Here is a 21,509-nt window from a genome sequence, read left to right on the forward strand (position 1 = left end):
TCTCTCTCTCTCTCTCTCTCTCTCTCTCTCTCTCTCTCTCTCTCTCTCTCTCTCTCTCACACACACACACACACACACACAACGCAAGAGAGATCCGTGCGCTTTATCTCAAGAGGCGGGACGGGACTGCAAGTGTCGTACGAAGATTGAGAGATCATTTGTGAAACATTTATTTATAATTTATGCAGCACTCTTTCTCTCATTATAAGAGAAGTCATGCTGATCACTGTTAATGATTTAAAGGGGCTCATCGTGAGCGCTGCTGGGAGACTCATTAGTAATGCGCATGTATTTTGTCATCCAATTCTTCTAACACGCTAGACGTTTTGAGGAAAGATAACGCGGCATATATTAAAAAAAAAATCGAAAACGGAAGAACTGTGATTCAGAAGGATTTAAGCAATATCCCACGAGCAAGAATTTTGATGCGGCCTTCAACGAGCATTGAATTTTGATGCGGCCTTATAAACAACTAATTTAAAGTTTGTTCAAATTTAAATCCCGCCTTTCATGGTTGCCTTAACAAACAATGTTTTTGTTAGATATCATGCCTAAAATATATATAAATCTACTATAAAATAAATGTAAAATATAATAAAATGTAAAAAAAAAAAAAAAAAAAACTTTTATGTAGCCTATTTCCGAAATGAATGCATGACTTTTACATTTCCTCACTCACAAGCTAGTGCCAAACACGTTCCAAGCTATCATGGGTAGTGCGCAACAGACTGGAACGCCGCTTGGCCAATCGAACTCGAGCTCAGATAATTCCAACGTTTAATTCTAAATTGGATGAGCCGCGTTCGAAGCCGATGTAAAATGACAAGACATGCTAAGCTTCTTGATAACCAGAAGCGTTCAGTTAGGTTAGAATAATGAACGTAACTATAACGTAAGAATTATTTGGTACTGTTGACTGAAAATTGGAAAACATACAATTTTAAGCCATATGATTTGCCGTTTGTATGGATTTCAGCAGGGGGAAAAAGGCAAGCGGATTTCAAATTTTGACTTTATTCTTTATCAAGTTTAATTTGCAATATAGCAAACAAGCGAACACACCTTGGTCTTTGGGTATTCTGTGTAGAAACAATGACATTTCGCTAGAATGCATATAACTGTTTGAGTAACATCTCAGTGAACACAAGTCTAAGGGTGTATTGACTTTTTTATGTAGTTAGTATAAAAAGGTCTTCGGTCTTTAGATCTACACTGTCATCTAGAGGTCATATGCAGTAGGTGAATCTGATCCTCAACTTTCAATAGCTTCAGCTCTGAAAGCAATTGAGTGATTTTATTTTGCACTCAACAGCTCGGGTATATTAAGGAACAACATTAATGAAATGACATTACAATAAGCTGTTTAGAATGATGAAAGCTGTAATGTATGTCCAGGATTATCTGTATGTGGGCCGACCCATTCCAATTCACTCTAATCCTTTTCTGCAAAGCAGCTGTGCACAAATGCAATGTAGAAAATGAAGTCAAAGCATGAATATGTCACTATGTATTGTGACAAAACAGGTGCGGAACAAACTGTAGTCACATGGATGGGGTGGTCCGGGTGGGTTGAGCTCATCGTTCTGATTCTGAGCACATATTTCTCTGCTGCAATCTCAGTCCTGGATTATAGTGTAGCTGCTGGACAGCAAAAGAGATGGCAGAGGAGCTGACAGTATCATAGAGGGTACTAATGAAAAGCGCATCCCATAGTGCTCATGTTAACTCAAGAGTCAATGACAACAGCAACATCATCAGTGAGGGTCCAAGCATGTCTCCGGAAGAACTGGGAACTGAAAATTATTCAACAATCATTGTGAGAAATTAGAGTCTAGAATATTGTAGGATATTTTATGTGTAGGATGTTTTTGTTCCTTACGGTTCAGATGTTTAGTCTTCTTCTTGATCCTGGGATTTTCTGTTCACACAAATGTTTTTAGCTTTAGTTAAAACATAAAATGTATCAAAAAACATAGAAATATGTAACCTTAGTATTTTTGTTATGTTGAACTTGCTGATATTCTGGTAATCATCGACCTATACTGACACCTAGTGGTGTGGATGCACCATCACACAAAAGTAAGTTATCAGTTACTGATGCCTAGACTTAGGCTGCTTCCGAAATTGCATATTCTCTTGAGTAGGTACTTATTTTGAATAAGTAATTACTTCACGACCGCTAAAAAAGTATGTAGTATGAATGTATGCAGTATGAATTGTAATCTGGACATACTACATTCGCCATGTTGCCCTTATCCTACCAGCGTCAGTTACTTCGCTTCACTCATGGGATTGTAAAGTGTAATCGTATGCACATCAGAGTCTCGCCAGAAGAAGTAGATCATTCGGGTACTTTTTTATGAGTAATGTGAATTCAGACATACTTCTTTTGTCACATACTGTTTTTCGCATACTATATAGTAGGGAAGTATGCGATTTCAGACGCACCCATGCTCTACTTGCATTCGGTCATGATTAAATTCCGCAAGCAAAAATGTCCAAAAACAGTTAAGATATCACTATTTGTGTAGTATTTGCTGGTCATGTGATCTCAACATGGCAGCTGCCACGTGGCTACTGGCTACCCGCTAAATTTAAATAAAACAGCTTTTGTTAAAGTCGACATAAAAAAACGAAAGTTGCCTTCCCTATTGTGACGTATATTCGAGTGACGGCTTTTCCGATGAGAAAAAAGTTAACTATATTAATTGGGAATTGATTAGATTGTTGTCGTTTGCTATTTCTGCGGTCTCATGTGAGTGACATGTTGTCCCGCCCTCGCGCAAGTAAACGCCATCAGAGAAGAGATTAAAGATTACGACGGGACATAAATAAATAAAATAATAATAATGAAATGCACGGATAAATCGTTTATGATATACCATTAAAAAATAAGAATTGTCGATTTTGATTTCATGGTGACTTTTAAGCTACTGATGTGACTGGAGACTTCCTTTTCTTCAGTGAGTGTACATGATTTTAAACATATTTTTAAAACTACCATCATTTTCTTTATGTATAAAACATTTAATGAGGAAAAACATTACTGAGTACAACTTTAAGTCAGTAAATGGTTGCATTCTTCATTTCAGTCTTAAAGATTTAATGTTGTGAAAAATTGACCATATCTTTGAGTCTACTGATCAAACACTGATGTCTTTTGGAAATAAACAGCTTACAGCGATTGAATCTCACTGAACAGTATGGTGCATTTAATTACTGAGTACAAACAAAAGACTGTGAGAAATAGGATGTTTGGGAATGGTTTGAACACTTTAAGGCATGCGAGTGCTGGATACAGACAAAACACTCAGTGTGTGATGTGAATCCAGCATTGTGAAGCATACACATCTTAGGTAAAAATTGAACAGTATGAGGCATCTGAGTGTTGGCTGCAGACCACTTGAATTGCTTGTGATGCGTCTGGTACTGACCAAATACTATGAGGCGGGTGTGCGTGTTGGTAGATCCCAAAGGGTTTTGGACCGTGCAGCGGTACATTGAGCCGTTGAGCTCAGCTGGGACTCTATCCAGAACCAGTACTTTACCAAATCTCTCTTCACTTCCATCCAGCAGAGGTCCTCCCACACGTGTCCATGTGAACAGAGGCTCTGGAAACACTTCATTCTGCAGCACAAAGAGTCAAAAATAAAGTCAAAATATTCATTCAACACTTAAGAAATTAAAAACATTGAACACAGAGTATATAGCATATCGTCTGAAAAATTACAAACAAAGCTAAAATATTTATGAGAGTATCTTGGGAGACCTCTTTTTTAATAATTTATATATATTTACTAAACACCGTTGGCAGTATTCATTTGCTCATATATTTTAGACTTGAAAAAAATATGAAACAATTTTCAAAAGAAGCTCTCAAAAACTTTTAAGGTCTACTATAAAACATCAAAAGCACCGTAATTATTTAGTTTGACATTTCCAAAAGTCATTGGTATGCATTATAATTGTTAAAAATTAGCTGTAGCTAAATATAAAACAACATTCCATGCATTCAAATTAGAGTAGTCATATTTCACTCATACAAAAACACGAATCACTGCTACTGTTAAGTTGCATTATTTGCAAGTAATGTATTTGCACCACTTCATATTCTAGAAACATTTCTCCTTTTATGATTGTACCGCTTTGGGCCCCATTTGGAATCCCTCTACTTTGATGCGAACCGTGTCTCCCACTTCCACTCTGCTTGGAGCCATCGAGAGTTTCGGACCTTTTGGAGCAGCTTGTAAACAATGAGAAATGAAAGCGTTGTCATTATGTCATAGGAGGGAGTCAAGGTGTTCTATACTATTTGTATTCTACACAAATAGTACAGAAGTTTAATGTCAACCATAACATGAAAAAAAATTTTTATAGGCTATATACTGTTTTATTTTCATGTTATGGCTAGCATAAAACTTCTATACTATTTTGTCTCAAATAAATTACAAATAAAATACTAAAAGTCAATGTAGGCATCACAACATTATATTGTACAGTACGAAAATGGATATTCATTTTTACATTTGCTAAAGATTACATCAGAGAGTTACATTTGAAGCTTAAAGGGTTAGTTCACCTAAAAATGAAATTTATCCCATAAATTACTCACCCTCAAGCCATCCTAGGTGTATATGACTCTCTTCTTTCATTTGAACACAATCAGTTATATTAAAAAATATCTCCAATATTCTCCTTTATAATGGGAGTGAATAGTAGTAAGCCCAAAAAAGCACATCCATCCATCATAAAAGTAATATTTTTTAATATAACTCCGATTGTGTTTGACTAAAAGAAGAAAGACATATTCACCTAGGATGTCTTGAGGGTGTAAATTATGGGTTCATTTTCATTTTTAGGTGAACTAACCCTTTAATCTTCAAATTCTACTGTTAGATGTAATCTTTAGAAAATTTTATACCCCTTGATGAGTGTTAGATGACAGCAAAGGTAATCTAAATGTAAAAATGGGAAAAATGAAAAACTTATACCAGATGATAACCAATATGGTACGATATATTGTGCACCTCTCAGTAACTGTATCTGGTAATGTACATAAGCTGACACTCACAGAGCGTAACCTCTGCCTTCATGGGCATGGATAGAGCCGGGTGCTTGACTTCACAGCTGAACAGAGCCTCATTGTCCAGTTGTGGGTTCAGGTGCCAGGTTAGCGTAGCTTGGACCTCCATAGTACCATCATGAAGCTCAGACTGCGTATGGTTGAAAAAGTACAGTGGACTTGAGCTCAGCACCCAGCGGGGAAACTCTCGGCTGATCACAGTCTCTGGGATGACCTCTGTGGTGGGACTGGGTTCCTCCTGGCTAGGGGCTTCAGACGTGTAGCTGCGCTGGGGCCGGTCTTTATCCAGACGCACCGGTTCGCTGTAAGGGCCCAGGAAAGAAAGAGACTTCTGCACTTTTGTATCGTCCAGTTCTCGGCTGATAAGCGGTTGGTTATCCTTGGCACCAAGCAAGCCTCTGTTTTCCACTTTCTCAGAGGATGTGAAAGGATGGACTTCAATAAGTTCTCCATCCCTCTTGAAGTACACCTGAATTTGGGGAAGAAATAATTGAAAAGCATTTAAAAGGCAATGAAACACATTTCCATTTAAATAACCTCTGCTTTAGACATGTCCGTCTTTTTTAAGTTTTAATTTAGAGCTGGTGTTTTATTCTTCTACTAACCACAGGGGCAGGTTTTCCTCCAGTTACAATGCAAACAAGCGTGAAGTTCTGAGCCTCGTAGCGATTGAATCGAGCTGGCTGATTTGCTGCCTCAACAGATATTGATTTTGGTGGAGCTGAGAGAAACAATTGAAAACTCATTATAAATCGATAGCACACTACAGCAACTCAAAGAGATAAGGAGAGATGACAGTGCAGCATTCAAAGTAATTATTAGTATCTTTCCCTCAAGGGCTCTTTTGTGCTTCAGACCGCAAGCTGGAGATCCTCATTTAATGAGCTTTCAGTTTACAGGCAAAGTGCATTAGTAGGCAAGATTTATATCACAATAACCCAATCTCTCGATTTAAGCCATGTGAAATCTTTATGATGATTTCTTAGCTATTAAATGAACTCTACTTCGTGTTCACTTACATGTCACAGCAAATTACTGTTGAAACGTATTAATTTACAAGGGCACGCAGAGGGAAATTGCATTAATACCCTGCTGAATTCCCAGATTTTCATGGGCATGAAGGCACATGCACAGGCAAATAAGAAGAGAAATGTGCGACTGAGAATTTGAATTCTTGGTTATGGTAACACATTTGGGCCACATTATAATTAAGCTAAAAAAAAACCTGCTCAATCAAAATCATGAATATCCTATTATCATCATCATCACATTTTATTATCTTTAAAAGCGCTCACTGGACTTTTGTTTCAATGATTAAGGTTAAAGGGATAGTTCACAGTCTTTTCCAAACCCTCATGTAGTTTCAAACCTTTCTTTCTTGTTTGGAACACTAAAGAAGATATTTTTGTTCATACAATGAATGTTCTTCAAAATAATTAGTGTTCTACAGAAGAAAGAGTCATACAGGTTTATAACAACGAGAGTGAGTAAACGATTTTTGGGTGAACTATTACTTTTAAAGTCTTACATAAAAGCAGTCAATATCAGTTATAATGGGATTTATGTTAATGCAACCACATACTGAAGCACATCTCTTGCTTTTTTCTAACTATATAATCAACAATCTATCTAAGTTCTGTGAATTGACCTGTGAATGACATTTATAACTTGAACCTACTCATGACATTTAGAGTGATACTCCCAGATGCCAAGACCACCTTCTCTCTAGACGCCCTGTCATAGATCCCCACATGGCATTCATATGGTCCATCATCTTCCATCTGAACCTCAGGGAGCCTGGGAACATTGAGGAACAATCTGTCTAAACACATAACAGCAGTCACAAAAATAGCACGGTACGTGCTGAGAGGAAAGCCAAGTAATATCCACTATAAACTGAGCTCTGCTGGGTATAACTATATAACCTGACAGTTGACTGGTAAACAAGGTCCTCTCTTTTGCGGAAGTCCTCCATGTGAGAAAAATTGGTGTTGTACATGGCGTCGTAGGTGAAAATTTTCTGTTTTGAGGTCCCACCTTCAGTCACCTGTGAAAACAATGACAGTATATAATTCTATCATGAATTAATCAGGGTAAAAGTTGAGAGAAATCATTTTGTATTTACAATTTTTTCCTGTGTATAGAGAGAGAATGCTTTATTTGGAATAATTTTGTTTAAAATGTCCGTGGTACCAGTTCTTGTCTCAGGACTAACTTTACTTTTCTCAATTACTGTCAACCAACTGCAGTCAAAAGGATTTTTATCAGATGATAAAACTATGATTACAGTAGTTGTATCATTAACTATGGACATTTTACAACCCCATTTACATTCAAATTGACGTGACGTCCATTGATGTTAAGATTACAGTAGCATTTTTATCAGTTCATGCATTCCCTGGAAATCGATTGACTTTGGTGTCCAATGCTTTTGTCTTAATTTTGAAAGATATAATAGAAAGAAAAAAAAAATACTGCTGTTTTGTCATCCAATGAAAAGATTTTATACATTTTTAATTGTGGCTAAAGTATCCAAACAGTTTTTGGGGTCACTATTAGATTGTGACCTTTGTCTCATTTTCAGAGGAGGAGGAGAGAAGCAGCAAAGCTGATCATTTATGATTTTCTAAGTAATTAAATAAACATATGATACATTGCAAATGATGTGGCAAGAGTTTTATTTAAAATGTCAAGGAAATGTGTTGGCATACTGATGTTTTGAGTGAATGTTTTATCCATATAGCTCATCAATCCCGCCACACTTATGGCTCTGTGTGACAACAAAATGAAAACAGCTTGTCCTAAAAATCACTGAGGCATTCAATCTTAATCCTGAATATATTTTCATATTTTTGACAGCTTCTGTTCTCACAACGTCAGTTTGCCAACAGAACAACAACCAAAAAGAGTTTGAAAAAGCACAAAAACTAGCACACCGAAAAACAAGTGATTACCCCCCTCCCCCCGAAAAGAAAAGGCTTATCATGCAAAGATGAAGCTCGGACCCCACTTACCCGAAACCACACAATCTCTCGTAAGTTGCCATCCGTTCTGAAATTGCACTTCAAAGTCACTGTGTCCCCCATAACCACAGGAGGGAGAGGCTCAATGGTGACTGTTAAATAACCTGGAAAAAGATAGCATGTGTCACTTCCTGAATGCTTTATTACATTCTCAAATTGCACAGCCCTCCTTTAAAATCCCATTCAAATTACCAGCAATGAGCCCCAGACCCATTTTAGTGCTCTCCTTATTTCTGAAACTATTAAGTCATAAGTTAGCAAAACCGAGTGCTTTTGAAGAACCCAATATAAACCTCCCCCAAGAGAGGTCATGCTGCAATGACAGTGAAATTATAATGAGCTCTTGATCCAAGTTGTGAATATTTCAGATCAAAAAGCATGATTTCAAAAAACAATATAATGTTGTGAGAAGTTCATATAGTCTTAGTGCTATGTTTCATTAATGTTTAATCTCCTCACTTCAAGAAATAACAAACTTTCATCAGCGCATACCTGACAGGTATCCATAATTATCTATTATTTAACAAACTCTGCTAGTATTGCAGACAATGTTAGTATCAAACTATTAATCATTATTCAATGTAATTACATTGATCCAGAAAAATGTATCTAAACACAATATCTATATTTCAGATAGTGTTTCTAGTATCAAACAATTTTTACATTGTTGTACTGTAATCACTTCTATGATACAACAACACAGAACAAAACAAATACATTAACAAAACTAAACTAAACAAAGTAAAATACCCTGTAAAATAAACAATAAATTACAGACTTCCATCCACACTTGTCTGACAGCTATGCCTATATTGCAATGTCTACAGAGTTTCGCAGAGAATGTTCCCATTTCACCTCTTTGATGAAATGAAACAAAACTAAACGCAACAAAAAACAAAGCAAAGCAAAATAACAAAATATAAAGAATTAAAACTAAGTAGAAGAAGCAAAGTGAAACAAAATTAAACAAAAACTAAACACACGTAAAACTTAGCAATGCAAAATACACTACAAAAAATGTAAAGTAACAAAACAAAGGAAAACTTAAAGAAGCAAAGTGAGACAAAACACACACACACACACACACACACACACACAACACAAAACCAAATACACTATAAATCAAACACCCATCTGTTTTCATCTGTCTAGATTGGATTTGAAAAGATGTTGCACACACACACATTGTTCAGCGCATTACAGTATTACATAATGGCTGTCACAAGGATGGATTCTTTGTGTGGTTTGTGCTTCAAGAGCTAGAGCTACATTTCATCACTTCAGCGTCTTCCATCCATCACTGCTGCTAGAGCTGTTTCCCTGTCTTCATAAAGAGAAGGGGCTTAGTCTACAATTGTTACTCAAATTTTTACCAACATCAGACAGAAAGCATGAAATGCCTCTGTATCCTGAACAACCGTGGAAAGCAGCCGTGTCTTGCTGAGTGCTGCAGTTCCATTGAAAGAGTGCAGGCATCAGAGTGGGAGGCAATCGGCCTATAATCTGTCACAAATTCACTGACCTACAAAATCCCACTGCTTCACCATATTGGCTTTTTTAACTGTGACGTCAGTGAATGGATTATTTTTTTTTTTTCTGTGTGTTTTTCTTCTTTCCCTAATCCATGGTATTTTTCTCCATCAACCAAGTAATTCTGTAGGACGCCCCACATGCGGCACAGGACACTGTCTGGGATGTCCTGTGATCCTCAGTTACTTCATCATGCCTTCATTTATTGAGCAAATGTTACAGAGTGTCCTTTAGGAGGCTTAGTGAGTGGAGACCATGTACATTTTTAGGGTTTATGTCATTACCACTACACATAAGCACATTTTACAGACTGAAATAATCTTGGAAATCAGAGAAAATCAATCTCTGGTCAAATGTAAAAGTTGGCTGGGAATGTTAATGGTGATGTGCAGGGATTAGTTGGGTCACTGAGATGATTTCAGTAATCTATTTGATTATATAAACATGCATTAAAGCATATGAAAGGTTAGAGTGTATTAAAGATGTCAGGTTTACCATTTGTGTTATCTATATGAAGATGATACATTAATTATGCAATCTAAACCTTTCAGTGATGAGAAATTGATCAAAAATCATCAATGGTTAAACACAGATTGCTATGTACACACATATTCACACACATATTCACATTAATTTTCAATCAATATGGGTTTTTAATGACCTATTCTTAAACCTTTATATTTGGTTTGCCCCAATCTTTCACATTTAGTTACATCTTTGCTGTAAACTCATGCTCTTTACCAAACTGGTACAAATATCAACATAATTTAAATTTAGGTTTAACTTCCAATTCTCTCAACTTTTCACTTTAACCTAAGTCTGGGTATCATCATATGCACCATGAATATGATAAAAGCCTTTAATAGAAATCAGATCTTAAGGTAAACACTTATAAGGCTTAAAGTTAAACTACTTTCATATCATTATAAATAAAGAAACACTGCTAATGATGCAGAAGCCTCATACCTCTAATATGATCTGACCGGTGACATTAAGTGCCCGACTCAAGGGAATGAATGAGACATGACATGATGCAAGCTAGCATTATTGAGTTACAGTAAGGAGTTGCAATTATTAATTCATGTCCAGAATAAGCACTCTTTATCTCTTATGCTTGCATAGGCGTAAAAAAAAAAAAAGAAGAAAAAACTCGAATCACCCACAAACGCAAAACTACTCATTAAATAATATTATATACTTGCTTACTCCTAATAACCTTAGATATTCCTGCATTATTGTTCTGCAATCGATGACGTTTCATTATTTCAGACAGAGTGCAGATAACCCCTCATAAAATGGGTCAGAACCAAAGATTAAGCTTTATCCTCAAAATAACCACGCATCAAAATTATTAGACAAATGCACCTGAGGACAAGACACCTCGATCAATATAGCATTCATATAGAGTGGGACAAGGAGGTAAATAGTCCAGATGTGCTTTAGCTGGTTTGGGATTTATAACCAACTAAAATCTTTGGAACTGTACAGTATAAAGTTATGGACATAAATGCGTTGAGTCCAAAGTGTGATTTTGAGTTATAGAAAAACAAAACCATATCAATATGGCATGACTTCTCAAAACAGCTGACTGCTCATATCATATAATTCAAGTAAAACTTACCTCTAACGAAATCCAGTAGGTCAGCACACAGGAGCAAAGATAAAGTAATTATACTCATCTCTTTTGTCATATTTTAATATCACTCAATGGCGCAAGTGTGTCAATAGCTATTCCATCTTAATATTGTGTTAATGTCATCCTCCGTACAAAGCTGAAATATTAAGTAACTCGTCGCGATTCTCCCAGTGATTTGTCATGGTGTCCTTCTAAAGGAGCAGGAGCAGGAGCAGAAACAGCATCTCTCTGAGCTCCGACGGGCGGAGATTCACCAAAGCAACAGATTTGAATGAATTCATTCTCTCGTGCGCGCGCCCCTGCCCCGAGCGCGCGCAGTCATTAACTCTGATACTCACATTCGCTCTTACACACGCTCAATAACCTCGAGCAATCGCTGATGAAATGACTGCCAGGAACAAACACTTATGCTATGTCATTTACGTATTAAGGTAAGTAGCCTATTAAAACGCTCTTTAAAATTAAATTTAATGTGTTTTATTAATGTAAACAATTTTTTGTGAAAATGTTGTGCTTTATTAATGTACAAAGATTATTAAATGCACAACATAGCTACTGCTACAGCAAGCCAAATAAATGGATTGTCATTTTTAGGCACTCACAACTTAAAAGGGTAAATGGCATTTAGATACCCCTCAGTGTATTGTGATTATAGAGGATCGGGTCAGACATTCTTCCATAGAAACTGGGTTATTTTTTTCCATCTCTCTCAGCATGGACATCTCTTCTTATATATGTGCGCTGATGAGAAGAATGAAGATGAAATACAACCCTCACTGTAAAAAAATATAGAAAAATCCTACAGGAAAACCTGTTAATTGCGTACATATAGGCTACTATACAAAAAATATAGTATTTATTCTAATAATAATAATAATAGGAAGAACAAAGGATGAATTAAGTCTTTAATTTTGTTATTAAAAAATAAAATAAAAAATACAGTGTTCTGTATAAGTTCCTGTGTGACACAGACAATCTAATTCTGTTTTATTTAAATATTATGTTTCTCTTATGTGTATTGTATGCTGTTTAGTTCAGATTTATATATCAACATTATATAAAAAATGAATTGTTATGAATTGTAAGGTGGAAAATTGCCTGAGACATTGTATATTGATTTTTCTTTACCATACATTTTTATGTATTTAAGAGCATCTAAAATGTTGTATTATGATACAGTTATTGGCACATCCTCCATAATCACAGAGGTGTGAACATCGTGCTTCTATTTAATTTTTACAAAGGAGGGGCATTATCTTGATCAAGTCCTTCAATTAGCAATAATGAGTGTCTTGATTTCCCACCAGACACAAAGCAATCAAACATCTCTAATTAGAAGTCTTTGATGTAAGCATGGTTTACAGTTCCTTAAACTAAATGAGACTCCTTACCAACCACACCACAAAAGAAACGTACTGTCATAGAGAAAATACCATCCTCAAAGTAAACCAAAGTTTCTCTTCTGCAAACACAATAGCTTTTATATTCAATAATGAACTGATACATCTAATCTGAGCATGAATTAAATGCATCCTGTCATTTACTTGAGTGACATCACAGGAATAGCACAAAATTATTAGGTGAAATGAGCATGCATTCTGTTTACAAAACCTTTATATCGGAGAGATGAGTGCTCCTTTAAATCCTGACATGCCAGTTTTACTCCGCGCCTGCCAGAGATGTGATTTGGCATCCTCTTCACGTAGCACTAGTGTCACAACGTGCATATATTAACCGCTGCCTGAGCTGCGCCATACTGCGTTTGCTGATATGTTTACTGTGAGAGCCGGCAGTGGCTGCGCAGAGATAAAAGGCAGAAAATATGCTGAGATTCAACATAAAATATTACTCTGCAGTATTAATTTACAGCAGGTCTTTGCACACAATGCCATTTCAAAACCATTTAATGTTGAGTCAGTTTAAAATCAAATGCAATGCTTTTAAATGAAATGGTAATGGAAAAATTGCAGAAACTTCAATCATAGTAAATATGATTTATTTTTATTTTTTTTAAAAGTGACACTGCGAACAATGAGAACCACCAGAAACAAGTACCTACACTGAAGACTTTTTTTCTCCCTATCACATTTTACACTAAAATAACATTACAACACATTTAAATAGACTGACTCCAAATATTCAACCTTACTTTTCTGTGCACACCGCTTTGGTGGTGCTGCATAAAAAATATATTTTATCATTTAAACAAGAAAGAATTGGGTCACAGCCAATACTCAGATACATACTAAAGATTACTTTATGTATTACATATGCAAAAAAAAAAAAAAAAAAAAGCAATAACACTTACCCTGATTCCTTGCATGCAGATGTGCTATAATAAAATTCAGTCATTTGGTGCTATCAGTCGTTTAGTGATATTTTCAAGAGGTGAGATTATTTCATATTTAGATGTGGTGCATTATATAGCCGACTGAGCACATGCTATTATTATGACAGATGAATATTGAACAGTGTGGTTGTTTATCAACTTAAAGGAATAGTTCACCCAAAAATGTAAATTCTGTCATCATTTACTCACCCTCATTTACTCACCTTGTTCCAAACCTGTATGAATTTTTTTTTCTTCTGCTGAACGCAAAAGAAGATATTTTGAAGAATAAGGATAACCAAACAGTTGATGGGCACCACTGACTTCCATACGTTTTTTTTTTTTTTTTTTACCATACGAAGTCAATGGAGCGTATCAACTGTTTGGTTATCCATATTCTTCAAAATATCATCTTTTGCGTTCAGCAGAAGAAAGAAACTCATACAGGTTTGGAACAACTTGAGGGTGAGTAAATGTTGACAGAATTTTCAATTTTGGGTGAACTATCCTTTTACAGGAATATTCCAGCTCAATCAACAGCATTTGTGGCATAATATTGATTAAACTTGCTCCTCATTTACTTAAAAAAACCTTCTGGAGGAGAAGTGGAATAAATAATCCTCATAAACCATACAAATACAGGTTTACAGTCTGTTTGTCCTTCAATGATCCAACAATCCTCCATCACTGCAAAAACACCTTATGAAAGCCAAAGGATGAAGAATTTATTACTTCCTCAAACTGTAATGGGCAATTGCCAGACCATGAGCGTGTTCTCACTTGAGTCATGTGAGTTAGAGGAGCTAGCAAGTCGGCGGAACCCTTTTCCACCGGATATAACGGCGGCTGAAGTCACTTTCTCCCTAATACGTGCCGATTCCTTAAATGAGGGCCCAGGCCCTCTGACCCAAACATCGGGGTCATCGCTCAGCTCATAGATGGAGCCGTCCTCTAGGCTGTGCTCCAGAGACTCCTGGGTCGAGTTGGATGATTCCTCAGGCCGGGCCGTCAGGACTTTTCCTGGGAGCTGAGAGGTAGAGCGGAGGTGGTACTGCAGCAGCACTCCTTTGGCTTTAGCCTCTCCCTGAGAAGAGCCATCCGCCTGCTGGAGCGACTCCTCAGAGGAATTTGTCGCCTCCTTATCTTCACCTCCAATATTTGAATCCGCACCCTCCGTGGCAGAATCTCGCTTCAGGAAATCTTGAGGTAAAACGCTCGAGGTGGCCAGCAAGAACTCAACAGGGCCGCTGTGAGCGTTGAGTGAGGTCATCCCTTTTCCTGATGGGAAAGAGGAACAGTTTAGCAGTTTTGTATTACATTCCAAAGAGGTCCTTTATTAGCCACACAGTGGAAAATGAAACCATATCCATACCGGCTGGAATGGTTAAGCAAAGATGGCCCGATGGTGGAAAAGTGGCTTTTGTGTTTGTTAACCAAAAGAAGCCCTAGATGCAATACTTTTGTTTTGTTTTAATTATGGCTCACCTGTTATTTTGGGAATGCCCTCCAGTCTGGGGACTGGCAGGGTGACAATAATGCCCTGAGCTGTGCCCACCCATAGAAGCCCCTGGCAGATGAGCAGGCTGGTTACACACACAGCTTTTTTACCTATAAAAAAAGAAAGAAAGATAAATTGTCAAATTTTTCATTTTTTGTTATTTAATTATGTATAAATAAAAAATAAATATATTTATTTTTCAAATTTCGCTACCAACTCCTAGTCGTTTCAAACATTTTTGTGAATCTTGACACCTGACACTTGTGCCCCCTTTCAGGGCCTGTGTGCCAAACCATCATCATCCTGAAATTAAATCCTGCACCATAATCATGTTGGACTTGCCAGGGCTCAAATATGCAGAGGGTGTTGAAATGTTGATCTCTTGGAGGTGTTCCAATGTTTCTGTGTGAAACAGACGTAGGGATGATCCCTCTGAAAACGCCATCCACACCCCTCCTCCAGCGCGCACCATGTGGCTCACACTAACCATAGGGTCTGGATGAACTTCAAAACTCTGGCAATCATAAAAGATACAAAATATAATATACACACTTGTATTTTTTATTAAATAAATGCAGCCTTGGTGAGCATAAGAGATATTAAAAACAAATAAAAATCATACCGACCCCAAACCTTTAAACAGTAGTGTGTGTGTGTGTGTGTGTGTGTATACATATACATACACACACTGTTTATAAATGTCAGTTTGGGGCAAGTTGTCACATTTTTACTGGGGTTAGTTGTGTCATATTAATTTTTGTTTATACAAAATATTTATAAATATTATCAATGTTAAAAAAAACATTTATTGGACAAAATAATGGTTTGATAATTTCGCACCCAATTTTTAATTGCAAGCTCTATTTCTACAACATAAATCATATGCCCTGCTGTTTATCTTACAGAGCTATTTTTTTCGAACCATATAATTGCAGTGTGTGCCAGTACTTCCTACACCTTCGCTCTGTTTTACAACCGATATTCTGACAGATGCTTCCTCTATAGGTGCAAACAACTATTGACTCGCAAATGTAAATAGGCTGACGTGTCCATATGAGTACCCACAACTTATCTTCCGGTTGAACTGAACTTCCAAAGCTGAATTTAATCCTGATATTAAGCATCAGGAAGGCAGAGGGAGGGTGCTCTCCTTGCGGCAAAATAGAGAGGTTGGCTTAGCTGTCAGAAGTGATCAAAGGCTAGCACCCTAACATGCTGTTGGGCTTCTACAGGGAGGATACCTTTTATGTGTGGCTTAAGATGCTCTCTCATAATGCATCTAGCACGGGAAGCCGTCTTAACAGAGAAATGAAATGTAAAACTTTGAAATAAAAGAATCATTTCAAGATTTCCTAAACCAACCTTTGTTACAGAACAGATCTCGAGCTTTGATAGGTGACGCGACAGTTCACTCTTTTGACTCGTACGGTCTAATGAAAAGCACAGCGTATTCATTTGGAAGGTGGTGGAATCCCATTCAACACATTTCTCAGAGGAGAAGGATCTAATGTCTATCACATGTGGGTGTATACCTGAGTCTTGAGAGAGGAGCCCTCAATCACAGAGACCTGGTTGGCACAGCTGGCCCACACATACTCGTCTATTCGGAGGAGTTTGAGGATGGGCGCACATCCAATAACCACATGTCTGCAGGAATCTGGATCCCACAACCCCTCTGTAACCACAAAATGCATGCTGGATTTAGAGCTGCTACTGGAAATGGCTAATATTTACACATCTTTTACAATGTAACAGTAGATTCAGAGAGAATGTTAAGCATATTAATTACAGTTGCAGGAAAAAAATATGTGAACCTTTCACCTAGAGTTCTGAACAAACTGGAGCCCATTGACACTCATTATATAGACAAAAAGACATCTTTTGTTTTCCACTGAAGAAAGAAAGTCATACAAGTTTGTAATGACATGAGGGTGAGTAAATGACATAAGTAAATGACAAAATTGAAGTTGTTGGATGAACTATCCTTTTAACATGTTTCTTTGTTAATAACCCCAACCCCAACTACATAACTATTTTACAAGGTGCAGATTTTGTATAGATTTGTACGATGTAAGATTTGTACTACACCCCATCGGGTGTAGCTGGTACAAAAATGTGCAAAATGAGATTGTACAAATTAGCCACCATTTCGCCAAAATGTAAAATAGTTACGAATTACCATGAGAGTGTGTTGGGTAATTTGGAATCCCAAAATTTAGAGTCTGGGCATGGAGGTGTAGCCTATGAAAAAACATTTTTAAGCACCTGGATGTTTTGCCAGCCCTACTTGCAAAATATTATGTGGACAGAAGAAGCCAAAGGTGTTTGAAAGTAGTTAGCAGCTCTTAAGAAAAACTGGGATGGAGGGACATCATGGGGCTTTGCAGCCTCGGGATCTGCACAGCTTACTATCATTGACAGAAAAATCACTTCCCAGGTTTATCAGGTCATTTTGCAGGAGGATGTAAGGTCATCTGTTCGCCAACTGGAACTCAGAAGTCGAGAGATTCAACAGGACAACCATTTCAAGCACAGGACTAAATCATATACAAAATACACCATCTGATGTGGCTCAGTCCTCACCTTAACCTCACTGAGATGCTTTGGCATGACCTCAAGTGAGTGATTCACACCAGACATCCCAAGAATATTGCTGAACTGAAATGATTTTGTACAGAGGAAACACTTTTTCCCACCCTGCCATGGTGTGCCCAATAAAAACATGCAAATGCATCATTGCTTGTGTGTTATTTGTTTAAGCAGATTGTCTTTTGTTGAAGATTAGATGGAATTTTAGGACCAATTTATGCATAAATCCAAGAGTTCATTGTTTCCTGCAACTGTAAATCCCAAAAAAAATGTTTTTATAAAATGTAACATTGTAGAATTAATTAAAGGGGTAGTTCACCCAAAAATGAAATGATGTCATTATTTACTCATGTCGTTTCAATCCTGTGTGACTCTTTCTTCTGCGGAACACAAAAGAAGATATTTTGAAGAATGTTGGTAACCAAACAGTTTTGGTGACCATTCACTTCCATATCTTTTTTTTTTATGTTGCTCAGAACAGAAAAAGAAAGTCATACAGGTTTGGAACGACATGAATCCCTTTAATTTCTATTTACACTGAAAATTACACTATAAAATTATTATTCTACCTTCACTCTTTCTGTTGTAAATGGCAACTTTTCCATTACTTAGTCCAGCGAACAGAAAGTTGGCAGAGTGTTTCAGGCACAGAACCGGGCAGCCCTCGGGGTTACAGAATGTTAGCAGACACTGAGCAGCAGTGTCCACACTTCCATAAACCAGGATGCTTGAAAAACAAACACACACAATATTACAAGCTTTTCCCAGGGGGAAAAAAAAAGTTATTAATTCTGACTTTCTGCATAAAATTAGCAATGACTGCAGACTAATACAGGTACGTATTCAAAAAGACTCACTTGCCATCCAATAATCCTACACAGATGGTGTTGCCGATCTTGGAAAGAACTTCAGAGGTCTGTGTCTCGAGTTCTTCATCAGTACTGGGCTCTGGGATATACTCCAGACAAAGCACCGGGGAACCTAGAGAGAAACTCTTGACGGAGCGAGGAGTGGGTCGGTTAAGGGAGAAAATCTCCACCTGCCCATGGGAGTCGTCACCCCCACTAGCCACCTGTGCAGTCGAAGAGACAACAAAAAGAAAACAAACATGAGAAGGAGGACATCCAGTGCCTGAACTCACTGACATGGCCCTCTGAGAGGCTGCAGGCAAAAAAAGAAATGTGGAAGCACAGCCATGAGATAAATGATTTATAGAATGTCTTTTGATGTGGAATACTTGATGTTTGTTTCTAGAGCTGCCTTTCGAGAAACTTTTAATACTGCTTCCCTTTTCTTTTAAATGTCGATCAAGCTATTCTAACAGTGTTTTTTTGAGGAGCTCCTGCTACGATCACTTACAGGTGGAAAAGCTGTAAGTCGAAAGAAAAATATCACATGAAAGTAAATTTCCATGTAGGAGTTGTGATTTAGTCAGATTTGAGAACTGGTTCATGGCCTCAAAACTTTTTATTGGAAATTATACAAGAGACTTTTTCACTGTTTATCTCCATTTTTATCCTTCTGCATGTCACACTGTTATGATGAATGACTCATTGAATAATTCATTCAACTGATTCGTTCAAACACACCAATTCATTCAGGAACAAAACAAGTGACTGTGGACCTGTCCCAATACCCACACTTGACCACTTTTCTTTGTTCAATTTGACCCGAGTGTTCAAGTGGGCGTGAAGACTGCAAGTGTGCATAGAACTTTTGATTCCCAAATTGGACACGCTAATAACATAGTGATATAAAACATGCAAGTTTACCTAGACGTCATTTGCACATTTTTATTTTCACTACTTTGCAATTTCACTAATTGTCTTTTCAGTAGTGCCTATTTAACAGACAGTACAAATTAGTAATTGTGGCACTTCTAATTATGATTAAAAGCAGTTGCAGATGTTTAACAAAATACACATACTCATCTCTATACCAATAATATTTGCCACACTTTACGTTTTACTACCAAATAATATGCAATATCTAATTCATTTGACTTACACTGTAAAATGTAATGAGTATCCAGAACAATGGCACCTTATGTGATATTTCTAAAATATAAACTGAATACTGTGCATTGCAGAGGCAAATTATGCTTAATGTGCAATTATACTTAAAATGCTAAAGGTTCAAACCCTGCAAGGAATAGTCCATGTGCTATTTCCATTGTGCCTACTGTAGTGTAAGTGAATAATAAAAAAAAATAACATATGCCAAATGACTACTTTACTTAAGTGTGATAAAACTGGAGGTCTGTGAAATTTGCATATTGTCAGTAAGTTTAAATAGGGAGCTTAGGATGTTCTCTCTTGTACAGTACTGATGACAGCCCTGGTCAGAGGTAGACTATTCAAATGCTTGTGTTAAAGATGAGGTGAGGGACCCCCAGGTGCATCATCTGAGATGTACAGAGATACTGTAGTATGATATTCCAGCACCAGTGGGCAGATTGATTTATAAAGAAGAAAAGATGTTGTCATTGTGCAAAAATGTACCTACCCAGAGGTAGCCCTGAGGCAAGGATGTGCTGGCGGCAGAAAAACCAAGAAGTGCACAGTGGACAGGGTTATATAGGGCAGCCTGCAACTGCAAAAAAAACAAGATAAAGAGATCACTTTTGAAAATCAGCATTAAAACAGTTCAACTGCAATACAAAAAAAAAAGTCATTTAAATTATATACACAGTACCAGTCAAAGGTTTTGGATCAGTAAGATTTTGAATGTTTTTAAAAGAAGTCTATTCTGCTCACCAAGGCTGCATTTATTTGATTAAAAATAAAAAATAAAACCCAGTCATATTGTGAAATATTGTTACAATTTAAAACAGCTGTTTTCTATGCGAATATATAGTAAAGTGTCATTTATTCCTGTGATCAAAGATGAACTTTCAGAATCATTTCTCCAGTCTTCAGTGTCACATGATTCTTCAGAAATCATTCTAATATGATGATTTGATGCTCAAGAAACATTTCTCATTATTATTATCAATGTTGAAAACAGTTATTTACATTTTTATTTCTTTGATGAATAGAAAGTTCAAAAGAACAGCATTTATCTGAAATAGAAAGCTTTTGTAACATTAACCATACAGTAACACTACCGTTCAAAAGTTTGGGGTCAGTAAGAATTTTTTTGGGGTTGGGGGGATAAAAGAAATAAAAGAAATCAATAATTTTATTAATCAAGTTACAGTAAAGACATGTATAATCATGTTACAAAAGATTCTATTTCAAATAATCGCTGTTCTTTTGAACTTTCTATTCATCAAAGAATCCTGAAAAAAAAAACCCACACAACTGTTTAAAACCACACAAATAAAAGAAATCAATAATTTTATTCATCAAGTTACAGTAAAGACATGTATAATCATGTTACAAAAGATTCTATTTCAAATAATCGCTGTTCTTTTGAACTTTCTATTCATCAAAGAATCCTGAAAAAAAAAAACACACAACTGTTTTCAACATTGATAATAATAATGAATGTCTTTTGAGCATCAACTCCGCATATTAGAATGATTCCTGAAGGATCATGTGACACTGAATACCGGAGTAATGAAAATTAAATAAATTACATTTTAACCCTTAAGAACCCGATGTGACGTGGGTGTCACAAACACTAATGATCATTGGAAAAGGTTTTTTTAAACGATTATACCTCACTTTCAACCCAGGAAGTCCCTAAGGGACATATAAGGAACATCCAGGTTCAGTCATGTGACAATGTGTGCATTTTTGTTGCCATGGTAACATTTCCAAAATGGTGGTCTGTCTTGTGTGCACATGTTGCAGTGTCAGCACTTTTTAAAGATGCTT

The 21,509-nt window shown here is 36.7% G+C and overlaps 2 protein-coding genes across 9 annotated transcripts in view; both read right to left on the minus strand.

The window, feature by feature from the left end:
- Window positions 1-1,056: 1,056 nt before the first annotated feature.
- Window positions 1,057-11,504, minus strand: igsf21b (immunoglobin superfamily, member 21b). The gene is made up of 10 exons (XM_056268119.1): window positions 11,258-11,504; window positions 8,098-8,210; window positions 7,009-7,130; window positions 6,762-6,880; window positions 5,689-5,804; window positions 5,072-5,552; window positions 4,143-4,243; window positions 3,435-3,627; window positions 1,880-1,918; window positions 1,057-1,793 (listed from the first exon to the last, which is right to left on the minus strand). Exons 1-10 carry the CDS (start codon window positions 11,325-11,327, stop codon window positions 1,717-1,719), a joined length of 1,431 nt encoding a protein of 476 aa, XP_056124094.1. The 5' UTR covers window positions 11,328-11,504; the 3' UTR covers window positions 1,057-1,716.
- Window positions 11,505-13,963: 2,459 nt separating this feature from the next.
- arhgef10lb (Rho guanine nucleotide exchange factor (GEF) 10-like b) overlaps window positions 13,964-21,509 on the minus strand; it is a 51,776-nt gene continuing 44,230 nt past the window's right edge. For all 8 annotated transcript variants that reach the window (XM_056268168.1, XM_056268167.1, XM_056268169.1 and 5 more), the window contains 7 exons: window positions 20,194-20,280; window positions 18,546-18,760; window positions 18,258-18,415; window positions 16,632-16,774; window positions 15,442-15,613; window positions 15,087-15,209; window positions 13,964-14,879 (listed from right to left, as the gene is read on the minus strand). In XM_056268168.1, the coding sequence (XP_056124143.1) occupies window positions 14,338-14,879; window positions 15,087-15,209; window positions 15,442-15,613; window positions 16,632-16,774; window positions 18,258-18,415; window positions 18,546-18,760; window positions 20,194-20,280 (1,440 nt within the window). In that variant the 3' untranslated portion in view covers window positions 13,964-14,337. The remainder of the gene's footprint in view (window positions 14,880-15,086; window positions 15,210-15,441; window positions 15,614-16,631; window positions 16,775-18,257; window positions 18,416-18,545; window positions 18,761-20,193; window positions 20,281-21,509) is intronic.

The sequence above is a fragment of the Rhinichthys klamathensis genome, unplaced genomic scaffold, assembly GCF_029890125.1.
Source record: "Rhinichthys klamathensis goyatoka isolate OS25496 unplaced genomic scaffold, OSU_Roscu_1.1 h1tg000269l_1, whole genome shotgun sequence".
NCBI lineage: Eukaryota > Metazoa > Chordata > Actinopteri > Cypriniformes > Leuciscidae > Rhinichthys > Rhinichthys klamathensis.

Coding starts and splice junctions, on each gene's coding strand:
- igsf21b (XM_056268119.1), bottom strand. CDS start 11,327: ATGACAAAAGAGATGAGTATAATTACTTTATCTTTGCTCCTGTGTGCT. Junction 4,244..5,071: donor GAAGGCAGAGGTTACGCTCT/GTGAGTGTCAGC, acceptor ATTGTTTACAAG/CTGCTCCAAAAGGTCCGAAA. Junction 1,794..1,879: donor GAAGACTAAACATCTGAACC/GTAAGGAACAAA, acceptor AATAATTTTCAG/TTCCCAGTTCTTCCGGAGAC.